The sequence below is a fragment of the Arvicanthis niloticus genome, chromosome 9, assembly GCF_011762505.2.
Source record: "Arvicanthis niloticus isolate mArvNil1 chromosome 9, mArvNil1.pat.X, whole genome shotgun sequence".
Taxonomy (NCBI): domain Eukaryota; kingdom Metazoa; phylum Chordata; class Mammalia; order Rodentia; family Muridae; genus Arvicanthis; species Arvicanthis niloticus.
Window position 1 is genome coordinate 3,670,412 of NC_047666.1, and position 13,421 is coordinate 3,683,832.

Below are 13,421 nucleotides of genomic sequence, written 5' to 3' on the forward strand. Positions count from 1 at the left end.
AAATTGTAGTTTTCCAGCCAAGGAAACAAATAAAATAGATTTTACCTTGGATGCTTATTTCTTACAATATACTTATTATATAAACTGACAACATGACCTCTCCATGGTAAGGTTAAGGGAAAAGGTTTTACTGTAGTAGTTATGAGAGACAGAACAACCAGAGACATTTGTAAGAGTCCAGAGCAGAGAAAGAATATGTACTGAACATAGCCAGCAGACTAGATCTGTCAGGAAAGAAGAGAGTGAGGAAGAGAGGAGAAAAAAGCGTGAGGGGAGGAAACAAAAACAGAGACAGAGAGAGACCAAGAGACAGAGAGACAGAGACAAACAAAAACATACAGACAGAAGAGAAATGGAGAGTTTGAGAAATAGCAGGTTTAAAAGAAGAATGAGTAGCTGTAGGAAGGGAAGCCACTGAGCTGAAGGGAGTTTAGGATAAGAAGTAGGGTAAAACTAGGCTACTAGCATGGACTTTGTTTTTAATTGGATATTTTATTTATTTACATTTCAGATGCCATCCCCTTTCCCCATTTCCCACCCCTAGAAACCTCCTATCCCATCCCCCCTCCTCGTTTTTGCTTTTATACCATTTTAATTACATGCAAGTATTAAGGTCAGTTCTAGCTTGAGGAATTAGCAATACAATAGGTGCAAATAGTCAAGGAACAAGCAGGACAATAAATACATATAGTCAAAGTACAAGCAAGTCAATAAACAGAATTCCATGAACACTCCCATGATCACTGCTTCTAAGGGTTTATCAGGATGACCAAAATATCTGAGCCAACTTTCCTGTCCTAGCCCAAAGTCATTTTCATGTCTGAAGCCTACTTCCTTGTTCTAACCTAAAATTTAGATTCCTGTATGAAATTACTTCTTTGTTCTAGCCTAAGATTTAGATTCCTGCCTGAAATTATTTCTTTGTTCTAGCCTAAGATTTAGATTCCTGCCTGAAATTACTTCTTTGTTCTAGCCTAGTGTCTGATTCCTGCCTAAAGCCCACTTTCTTGTCCTTGGCCAATGTCATATTCCTGCCAAGCAGCCCATTTCCTTGTCCTTGGCCCATGTAAGATTCTTGCCAAGCAGCCCCAAAAGCTGTCTGCCTCCCCCACTCTTTTATTTCATAAACAAAACTGAGCCTGTCTTAGGTTGTTCTGACAAGAATACCTACCTTTCTTACAGTCATGGAATATGCATTATCAAAAGCAATGCATTTTTGTCTTAGTTTGGTACTGCTCTGTGCTTTGAAATGTATAACAAGTATTTTTGATGCTGAGGGAGCCTGGAGGCCAGCATGTGCTTCAGTGTGCTAATAGGTACCACAGGTAGCCATTTGTCCCTTCTTCTAGTAATAAAAGAAATGGCTCCATTTGGTAGATTGGCAAGTTCCTAAGGGACACTGACTTATCTAACCACCAGAAATCTCCCATAGTCCTGAAGTCTGGGGATCTGGTGTTTGCTGTGGACTTAACACTTCAACTTTCCTGTACAATACATGTATCTTCTGGCCTGAGGTTTATTAAAAGAATTCAATAAAGTTCTATCCTTATAAAGCCTGAGGAATGACTCAAAAATTGGCACCACAGTAACCATCTCTTTCTGTTACACCTTGCTGTCATTCTCTTGTTACTTGATTGACTATGAGAATGGCAAGAGTCTGTTTCTTAGGATCTACAGAAGATAAATGCTTTTCCTTTCCAAGTGGAAAAGTAAAATACAAATGATTCTCCTATAGGCTTCAGTCTTTTTAGTTCAGAGTAAAAATACTGAAGCCATCTCTCCATCTTCTGGGAGTGCCAATCTTTAGGCTATACGGTTTGTATATGCATATTCCTTATGCATTTTCCTTGAGATTCCTGCAGGCAGTGCGGGTGCACAATATGTCTTACAATGACCTCTGATCATGCCTATGTGTTTCCATCTAAGTTATTATGCATCAGATTAGAAAAAAAGCAACACTGAAAAGAATTTAGTGAGCTTTCAGAAATGTTCAGATAGGTATTTCTGTTTTTCTAAAAGAAAACTGAAGTTTGAAGACATTAAATAATCCACCAAGTATTTAAAATATTAATAAGGGAAAATTGCCATTTTAAAAGCAGTCTTACCAATGAAAAGCTTTAGTTGCTTTTGGCTCTGTTTTGAATTATATTTTTGAAATCTCCGTTGTCTTAAGTTCAATTATTTTATAGATTTCTTTTTGTTTGTAAATAAGGAATCCTTGTTTTCATCTCACACATGACTTCTCTAATAAGACCACATGGGTTTCCTGCTGCAAATCAGACAAGAAATGTCTACACTTGTGTTCACGAAGCAGTCTAGAAAGAAAGGGGAGCTTCTTGCCTTCTTAGTGAGTGATCAAACAAATAAATACAATCTTTTAAATGGAAGATAATTTTCTCTTACCTTTTGGTAAGGCTGCAGAAGGAACCCTTATATTATTTCTTTTTTTGGTCTTCAATTTTGCTCCTAGAGTGGTACTTGAATCCTGAAAGCAAACTGGAATAAAGCAACAAAAAGAGGATGGAAGGATGTTTCCCTATCATTCGAGGTCAACTAGAACTTCAGGGGAAAGGTCCACTTCACCATCTTCATATTATAAGCTATATTATTCAGAAGTAGTAGAGTAGACTCACATATATTTTCTTGATAATACCTTAGCTACAGTGTTGCAAAAGAAACTATCCGCTAAACAAAGCAAGTTAACTTGTCAACCACTCATTCAATGTTAGCACTACAGAAGGAGATAGAAAGCTGGGCAGTGGTGACGCACACCTTTAATCCCAGCACCTGGGAGGCATAGGCAGTGGGATTTCTGAGTTCGAGGCCAGCCTGGACTACAGCATGAATTCCAGGACAGCCAGAGCTATACAAAGAAAAACAAACAAAACAAAACCAAAAAATAAATAAAATAAATAAAATAAATAAACCAAAAATAAAAGAAAAGAGGGCGATAGAAAAGCTCAATTCTTTTCTCAACCTGAAGACTCTGCTATGAATGCTTCCAAGGATAGCTTCATCGTCACTGGCTTGAAACCTTTAGTGTGTATTTTCTACTGGTCATACTCTTTCAGTCCTTGACAGAAGCGCCATTTCTCTCTAGCAAGTCAATACTGCTTAGAACAAAAATAAAATGTCCACAGCCCATTCCATTTACATCAGCTACTGCTTTTATCTGAACCAAACAGAAGCACAAAGAATGAACTTGTTTGCAAGGAGAAGCAGTGTCAGCCAGTATTTCCAAGGTCAGCTCTCTCTTCATATCCAGTTCCACATAGCAACCTTATTCTCTTAAAGTCAACGTTAGGAAATCTGAACCACATCCTTTTCTCTCATCTTTGTTTGTTTGTTTGTTTTACCATTTCCATGCTTATTATTAAAATTAATAGAAGACTGATGATTTCTTTCTATTTCAATAAAGGGGAAAATCATGGATTTTTAAAATTTGTTACAAAGCTGCGAATCTCGCAGAATAACACAACTCTCACGGACATTGTTAATGCCCGTTTGATTGAACGTGAAGAAAGTGATTTTTGTCTACTTTGCTTTGCATAACTATGGTTTAGTAGCTAATTTTAAAATGGGTTGCAAAAATTTACTTAATCTTATTGCACCAATCGTTTTATAGAGAGGGGTTATAAATCAAAGTTGACATTATGCATTATGGCACAAGTTGTAGAAACTTGAAAACAATTTATTTCGTTTTAATTTGCATCAAGTACACTGTACTAATGAGAGACTGTACAGCTCACAGGGAGTAATCAATCAAGTTAGGGTTTGGTGATGGTGTTTCTAGTCTCCCCATGCTCAGTGGATCTGTCTCACAACAGACTTCTGTGTCAATAGTAACATCCCTTTAGGGCCCTAAAGCAAATGACTTGGTGCTTTATTTGTTTTACAAAAGTCAGAACTTAGATAGGAAGCTCATCTGGTTCAGTAACAGTGCGTCTAACTCCTGAATTCCTGGTGATGCTGACTCTGACCTTCAATGCCTCATGTCATTCCAATGACTTAAAATAACTTTAAAGTCATTATTTTCGGTGAGTCCATGAGAACTGTAGTTATGGAAGAAGTCTTTAGTTTGAAGATTTATATTCTCGTTTTGAAATTTCAAATCTTAGACATTTACTAGATATTTTGCATTTTCTTAGTTTAAAAATTAATTGATGTCTATGTTAATTATCAACCACAAGGAAAATTATTATTCCGTTCCTGTTCCTCCTGATTTTATTTCAGATTCCAATATAGTGTTTGCAAAATTACTTGATGTTAGTGTTGGGTTTTCTTGAAATGTCACAGGGTCAACTCTACCACAGCATGATTAAACAAACATATCAGAAAAACATCTTTTAAAACTACAGCATAGCAGACTACAACTGAAAATTTGCTGTGTCAGAATTATTTATCATTTCCAGTGTATTATAAACAGCTAATACTAAACTTTCAGCTACTGACTCTTGAAAAGGATAGTTTAGTAAAACCCTGTGATTGGTTCAGGTACTAAAGTGTCAGTTTTCCAATACTTACTAAATACTCTCTGTGATCCAGGAACTGCATTAGATGCAAAGAGATGAAAAAAAGAGAAAGACGGAACACAGGAGAAAAAGAAACAACAAACTCTTTTTTTTTCTGAAATAATATACTTCAGGCTATCAACTGATTTAATAGATCTTGAAAGTCTTTTTGTCCTCCCAATTTATCTTTATTTCAACCTTAAGTTGAGCTATTTCAGGATTTCAAGAATGACTGAATTCTAAAGAACTTTTGGAGGACAGTGGGTGTTTCTGTTTTCTTACCAGATAATTCCTTGTGTTTTCCTCTATTGGCCCTTATACAATTCAGAATCCAGTCTACATTAAATTATTAATGTAAATTAATATAATATTAGATATATTAATTCAACTCTTACTAATTTATTATTATTCATAATTACTCTTTGGAAAAATAGTGTTGTACTTTGTTCTCAAAGAATTAAAATTAAAAAATCAGCTATGCAGTACAAACCTATACTTATTACAGTATTAATTCTATGTTCATAAATAGATGCAAATGAAGACACCACAGACAATGTTATAATTCTGATTCTTTAAAGTCTTTAAAAACCTAGATATTTCAGTATCCTTTTACAGAAATCAATTAGTATATTTGATAGTGTTGGGGTCTCAAGTAATGTTCATTTTTTTATAAACTAGTTCCTCATGGAATTGCTTTCAAAATCATTAAATTTAAACATTACTTTTAAAAATAGCAATGTAGACTCAGATTGCACAACGGTTTGCTATGTTAATACAACCATTTACTTCAGAAAAGAACATTTTCAAAAATTTTTGAAGGAATTTCTGTTTTAGATGAACTGGTCAGCTGTCATTAAATGTGTATATGACTTCCTGTTTGCCACACTTGGAGCACACCTTTTGGAGATCAAAATAATATTGTTGTCAATGTGAAGCCCATCCTGATCAGGTTGCCACACCACCTTGAATAGGTTTGAAGATCAAGTGTCAAAACTAAAATTGCAGGTAAAATTTTTGAGAGAAACTGTTTGTTTCCCTCAGAATGGCAAGTTCTTTTCTCTCAGAAAATTACTTTAATTTTTCCTTCCTCAAATAATAACAGATAAAATATATTCTATTCAAGTTGGTATCCCTTTAGATTTACTTGAAGGTACATAACTGAGAACTTCATCTCATGGAACTTTTGGATTGTAAGCAGCTTTTTCTGCCTTTGGAGACAGACCTGTAAGAGGGTTTAGTTTAGGGCAGGTCTCAGGACAGAAGTTTCCTTTAGAGCTTTCAGTCACTAAACACTGACATAATGTGTTTACTATCTTCATTGACATCATTCTTGACTATTAATCAACATGATTCTATTAAGGTAATTCAGCTTCTTATATAATTAGAACACAACATATTTTCTTTCATTTTTTCATGATATTTCTAAAATCTTCCACGAATAAAAATAACCCGAATGAATAGCCCTGAGTCTCCTTGTTTTTTATTTAAAAAGTGTTAATAAACAGTGAGTCAGTGTCATTTTTTAAAACAAAAGGTAAAAACAGATAAACGAACTAGCATTTTGCTTGATGCAAAGTAGGCATTTTTTAATCTACAGATTTTGACTTTAATATGCCAACTTGTAGTTCATCACTTTGTGAGGATTAGATGAAGATTGATAAATTTGGGTAAATACTTATCTGATTAGGAAAGAAGCATCCCATACTAACCTGAAAAGAAAGCAGTGTGTCATTTGCTACCTTCTGGGTGAAACTTCCTGGCTGTACAATGTAGTATTTTAAAATACTGAAAGATATTGAGTAGCAAGGTTGATATTAATTCACTTTAAAAGATTTCAGATGAATATCAGGTATTAAAAATAGAATTGGCTGGACACTGTTTAATTCTGCTTTGTGAGCAGGTAATGGAAAATTCAAAGTACTAGGCTTGTGCCAGACAAAGTTTAGGTGGCCAGTGAAATGACACAGACTAAGGTGAAAAGACAGCATTTAAGCTGCTGAAAGCCATTGTTTATGGTGCATTAAGGATTAATCACCCAGAACTTCCTGATGTTGCTGTGGATACAGCTGATGGCAGGTGTTATTTTATTTTTAGAGAAACCTATATTTCATAAAGAACTTAAAGAAGGGGTGAGTTTTCTGGCTATATGCCACAAAGAATGGTAATTTGTAATTAACATGGTAGAGAAAAGAAACAAATTAACACTTGGAGGTTGACTTTCCTTCATCATGTATGTTGATTTCTTGCATATAAACATAGGAATGCACAGGACAATCATTTATTTTCATTGCATAAAAATCAATTCGCACCAATAATGTGTTCATTGCAAAAAAAAAAAAAGCTTTATTGGCTTTAAATATTTCAAATGGGCACGATGAAACACAAGCTGCTTTGACACTGCTTTGTCACGTTTGTTCTAATCACAAGTAAAACAGATACATATCCATGAGAATATTATTTTATATTATTTCTATGTCTGTTATTGAGCCTAAACTTCAAAGCTAATTGCAGAATAAGGACATGTAAGTGAAGGGAGTAGAGAATGAGTTTCTTAGAGTTTGGCATGCATACATACACAGTGTCAGTATCATTTATATAGTTCTAGATTTCATTGACATGGTTTATGCTAATCAACAGAACTACTTACATTTATGTAATAACCACAGCAAAAGTTAACTCTTTCATCAGTAGTTATTGAGAACAGACCCCTTCCAATAAGAAACATTTATGGACATTGGTAAAAAAACATTTTAAAATAGTGTCTCCTTTGCTTTCTTTTACTTAGTTCACTTAAAATCCCCAATTTTTATCACTAAGAACAAGGATGCATTTTATATCTCCCTTCCTTAGTATACAAAATATATTGAAAGCTATTAATGAATCATAAACTGTAATTGAATCTTATTTTGTGAACTTTCAATATTTTTCTCTTATATTTTCAACATAATTGGTTATTAAATTGCTTTAAATAAAGCATCTTTGGGCCACATGTTCTGTGTAGATATGTTGAGCCATCAGGTTATTACATAATGTAAAGCAACTAAAAGCAAGTATAACTGATTCACCATTTTGATGAATACACATAACTTTCACTGAATACTAGTTAAATGAAGTGGATGTGTTAGGGCAACAGATTCTTTGGTACCTCCAAATAACTGGTCAGCAATTCTTTTGTATTTCTGCTACTATATTTAAGAACTTCTAATTCTACTTCTTCTTATCTTTTAGGAAATAAATGATGTGGATGTCCAGGAACTTGTCAGAAGGTCCATTGGAAGGTTAACAATAATTCGGCAGACTTTTCCAGTCCCCCAGAATATAAGTCAGCGCTGTTTCCGTGGCAACCATCGAATTTCTTCAACACTGTGCGATCCCAAGGATCCCTTCGCACAGAATATGGAGGTAGGTCTTAAAGGGTGAAGTATATCTTCCAGGGTGCATTTTTGGGGGCCTGGGATGAAATCTCTGAATGACACTAGAATGAAATGTCATACTTTATTGTTCTTGGATACATTCCATCCTCTTACATCTAAGTGCCTTTGGCAGGCAGTGCAAAGAGCCTTTGTTTTTGATGCCTTTGATCCTATTGTGAGAAAAAAATGCCTACTTCCTTAATAAAAAATACAATTAGTGAATCTTCCTTCCTTCTAAGCAAACAAGCAGACACGGGGCATTTCCTGGAGTGGGACTGCAATTGACACACCCAAGGCCGCACTTCAAAGTATTAAGTGAACAGAATTGCTTCAGTACTCTGACATAAAAGGCAGAGACATTTATTCCCTTTTAAAAGGATTTCTAGATTGAAGAACTTTAACTCTTAAAAAAACAAGAAAGAAAGAAAAAAAGAAAGAAAGAAAAAGAAAGGAAGGAAGGAAGGAAGGAAGGAAGGAAGAAAGAAAGAAAGAAAGAAAGAAAGAAAGAAAGAAAGAAAGAAAGAAGTGAGAGCATATTTAAAATGTGCTGTGGTGCTGTAGGTCTCTACTTAACTCACACAAGAGACAATGGCGCCCTCACCATTACAGAAAGAATGTCAAATTAAACACACATTTTTGAGTCAGAGACTGCAGAGTACCGAGTTTACAAAGCTTACTCAGAAACCTGTCTTTTAGACAGCTTTTGAAGCCTGTTTCTTTTTCCTCTTCTTTTCTTTCCTTTTCTTTTCTTCTTTAAAGAAAAATCCTATCAGCTAATTTCCTCTTGTACTGGAGATCTCAATCTGCCCATTGGAAGGTGGTGTTAAGGAAAGCAGGCACCAGCAGCAGGGGGCCATGAGAAATTCTCCAGTCTTGCAACCGCAGGAGGAAGAAAGAATCAATCCTCACATTCACCTATATGGTAGTCAAGAGGGCTGTACTGAAAAACAAACCTGCATGGTACAGCAGTCTCTGTGTGTACTGCTGGAGTGTTGTGTCAACACCTAAAGATATTTAAAGGGTAACATTAGGCATCAGCAAAGATTATCGTCAATTTTGCAAATCAGAAAAATATAATATATTCCAAAAATGTCATCCTTTAAAAAGTTTAGTATTGAAAATATTTTACTCTCCAGAAATATTTTAGTAATATGGAAATACAACCCTAGGAAAACTAATTTGTGTCCCACAATATCTCATAAGATAATTGTGTAAAACCAAGTCTTTGGTAGCTAAATCCACAGCCCCTTTCACTCATGGGCTGTTGAGAGGATTACCGTTTACCCTAACATTTCCTCATGTTTATTCTTATTAGGTCCATGGCTCCAAGATTATTGCATATTTAAATAGCTGTTCTTTGCGAAGTTTTAAGGGAGTTTAGCTTTATCCTCTTCCATGTGAGAGACTCTTGAAGCCTTACCATGCCTGTCTAAATTTAGCACTGCTTTTAATTTTATGTTTGTGATGGATTTTTTGCATCATAATTGATTATGAGGATAATATGAAGGTGATAGGAGTCTAAATGAAGGAAAACATTAAGTTAACTTAGAAAATTGTGAAATGTTAAAATCTGTTCACGTTAAAAGAATTATCAGGAAATATAAACAGCACTTAGGAACGCCAATGGCTGTCATTTGCAGAAAGCAGAGAGCATCAAAGTATATCTGCCTAATAGTGTAACTGTTGATTTAGATAACCACATAACAAGCATTTTCTCTCTATGTCCCCATTCACACTAGGGGACAAACAAGGGTTTGACAGACATACCACCCAGCCTTGTAAATTTTTCCTTTTGTTCTCAAATCAACAAATGAAAGAGAACAAAACAATTAAGATGATCTTTTTTATTTTAGAAATTGTTTCATATTAACTTATCTCTTATGTATGAGAGAATTATACTAAGTATTTACTATGTGGAAATAAGAACTAATAGAAACTTTTTACATGCGAATATTTACATAATTAAGAGAATGCGTTCAGAGCTCTTGAATTTGAAGTATTCCACTGCAAGCAGAGTACTCAGCATTCAGCCCTTCCTAGGTTTAAAGCTTTATTTCACTCTTGTTAGAGAAGCAACTAAATCAAATGGTCCTCTGCATTAAATTCTCACTGGGTTCTCACTGCCTGCTAGTTTAGGAATAGAGAGAAAGAGCTCCTTAGGAAAATAAGCCCGTTCAGGTCAGGTCTGTGAAGCAAAGCAGGTGAGTGGGACCACAGGTAGACTTTTATATCAGCATTCTGGAGTGCTCAGTTAAAAGCAACGCCTATGAATGGAAGTATGCAAATAGAGCTCAGGTGAGCACTAACGCTAGAAATTGAATTCTAACATCCAGTGGACTTATGTACTGAGAAAAGATGAAGAATCATGGACCTGTTGGTGGGCTTTTAGCCACTGCCTTTTAAATGTATTTAGCAAGGGAAGATAGGTTTGGAAAACATTGAAGACAAATTACATAAATCTTAAATTAGAAATCAAGAAGCAAATGACCTGGAATTAGCTAAAGTTGCATCATAAGTAACAATGACAGGGTGAACAGTGGAGCAACCCTTCCTTCACGCTGAGGCTTTGTTAGCTTGGGTACAATGCAGAGAAAACAGAAGGCTCCCCATTTTTTTTTTCAAAAAAAAAAAAATAAACAAAAAACCCTGTGTTCCACATGTTAGATTGTTGGTATAGTTAAGACCATGAATGTAATTTCGGGGGACAAAGCTGGACTTATACCAGCAAAGCTCATCATAGAATGTAACTCAGTGAATTAGAAAACACAAGGGTTTGGAGTTTGTTGTTTTGATTTGGACACCGGTTCTCTCTATGTAGCCCTGGCTGTCCTGGAACTCACTCTGTAGACTCTGCTTGCATTGAACTCACAGAGACCCACCTGCCTTTGCCTCCCAAGTCTTGGGATTAAAGGCTTGTGCTACCATGTCCAGCCTTGGTTTGAAGATTTGAAGGATATACATCCATGCTTAAATAAGATTTGCTAAATAATTGCCCAGAGCAATCAGTGAACTAGCAGATATAATCACAATACCACTAATGTAATTTAGAGAGAAAAGGTAAAGAATGAGAGGCAGAACCAAAGTCCTAGAGATTGAAGATTACTATTATAATCTTCAATACAAGACAAAAGAGAAAATTCTTTTAAGATTAGTATACTAAGTAATGGTAGTGTGCAATACTATGCATATTTATATAAGTTTAAAAATATGTTAGTAAGTTTTTGAGTACTTCATATAAGAAAACATAGGGTTTTGTTTTTTTTTTTTTTTTTAGAGAAAGCAAAGTCAAACTAAAACTATTCAAATAATTTTTTAATCTGTTTACTATACTGGAGGACTACCAGTGTTATGCATTACAAACTGAGTTTATATAATATTTGGCAATTTTCTCCAGAACTCATTAGGAAAGATGTTGAAAAGTCCAGCAAAGTAGCTACCACTCAGGCATTATCAATCTTAAGGATAAAAAGGCAATACATTCTGTCAATAGGAAAAAGTTAAAATACTAAAAACGTTATAATATACTTACTTTAAAAATTATAACATCAGAGATTTTATAAAACTAAAATATTTCAAATAATTTGTTGACCAAACTATTGATTTTTCTCTAAGTCATTGTGTAAAACTGAATCACCTACATATGCCGATCAAACTTCTAAAATTTGATATACCTAGAATGTACTTTAAATTCATTTTCTGGCACTGAAGACATTCTGATGTATATAGCTTGCCACTAGCTATTCTTTTAAGGTCAGTTTGAGAAGTACAGAGTCAGAACCTTTCACAATGCCTAGATAAATATCCTCTGCATGATCATTCACAAACTTCTGTCCTCTAACTCAATTCTAATGTGTCAATCTCCACTTGATCAAAATTATGAAAGACATAAACCTGTGAGGGAAAAGATTATGTAGCATTACATAATCAAGGTCAGAACTGTTAGTATTGACTTGTAATAATCCTTAAGGTTGAAATTCCACAGAAATCACGTAGTCCCACAGTCAATTACATAAAATCTAGGTGGAAGAGCCTTGGTCTGACAGCTGCTCAAAATTGTTACTTTGAAGGCAAATTCAATATGATCCCACTGCAAGTCAAATCTGCTGTGAAGCACTTTAATACAGTCTTGGACTCTGTGTCAGAAGCATTTTACCAAGATCAAGAGAGAGCCTGTCTCCCACTCCTATCTCCTAGGCAGCTCACATCTGCGTTAATGTGTCCGTTCTAGTTACTAACCTTTTTATGGAAAGGAGAAACAGGAGATAGACGAAGGAAAAGGTCTAGTGTGGCAGGCAGCCTAGAAACTGTACCCAGTGGTGATCATCAGAAGGATGGGGGTGTTACAGGGCAAGTGGCAGATGAGTTTGCTGGTATCAGAGAACAAGTGTGATCAGAAATGTGGATCAGTTATGGGAGAACAGGAGCTGGAGTGCACGGCTGTAAGAAATGGGGTTATGTTCAGATTTTCAGACAGTCATCCTTGTGAAAGGAATGAAAGTGTGCATAAAACTTGAAACCAGCTTTTTACATACTGAGACAGATGGCTTGACATCACTGTGTGGGAGGAGTCAAAGACCTCATGAAGACAGTGACCAGGAGGAGGAGGAGAGGAAGAAGAAGAAAAAGAAGAAGAGGAAGAGAAAACAAAACACATTTTAAAAGGGACATATAGCATGCATCTTCATTCACAACTTCATTCACAGGCTTTAACAGTACAGCAATTTTTGGTGGAGGGATAAACTAAGTATTCTTGGAGCCACAGAAAGAATAGGTGTCAAGACCATTAGGGAAGAAGAAGTCATCTTTGAGGAATGACACAGCTACTTCTGCTTCAGTAGATATCTTCATCCAATGTATGGGAGAGTGGTCCTGTTTAAACACAGTGAATCAACAAAAAAAGCAAAATGCATAAAATGGGATAGGCAATTGGAAACAGTAAAAGGGTGGGTGGTCAGGGTAGGAAGAGGAGAAAAAAGAGTGGAGGCATTAGTGGAACCATGTATGTATTATGTTCTATGAAAGTTTCATGACATAAATTACTCTTTAAAGGACTGTCTGGGTCATCAGGCAGAAAGAAGGATTAGGTCTCCTATAGTGCAACCTTTGAACAGAATGTGACGAGAGTTCACTATTTGGAGGAAAACAAAAGCACATAGAAGGATTCTATTAGACTATCTATCACAAAGCAAAGAGAAGGTCAAAATATAGATGGAGGTGGAGGAAGCAGGTGTAAAGAGTGGTCCAAGACAGGCTGGGAGGCAGGTGTGAAGAGTGATCCAGGACAGGCAGGCAAACAGGTGTAAGGAGTGGTCCAAGACAGATGGAAAGCAGGTGGTTCAAGAGAGGCTGGACAGGGTACATCATTCATGTCACTTTGAGAATTCTGTTGAAAATTTTCTGTGGGATATTAGTTATGATCCACTCATCTTTCATGTGTCTTTTCATTATTCTATAGGATCCTTGCACTCTCAGCCTGACAGGAATTAATGAGCTACTT

General features: G+C 35.6%; 1 protein-coding gene across 2 annotated transcripts in view; it reads left to right on the forward strand.

The window, feature by feature from the left end:
* Grid2 (glutamate ionotropic receptor delta type subunit 2) overlaps nucleotides 1–13,421 on the forward strand; it is a 1,355,396-nt gene that overhangs the window by 762,288 nt on the left and 579,687 nt on the right. For both annotated transcript variants that reach the window (XM_034512535.2, XM_034512534.2), the window contains exon 6: nucleotides 7,740–7,913. In XM_034512535.2, the coding sequence (XP_034368426.1) occupies nucleotides 7,740–7,913 (174 nt within the window). The remainder of the gene's footprint in view (nucleotides 1–7,739; nucleotides 7,914–13,421) is intronic.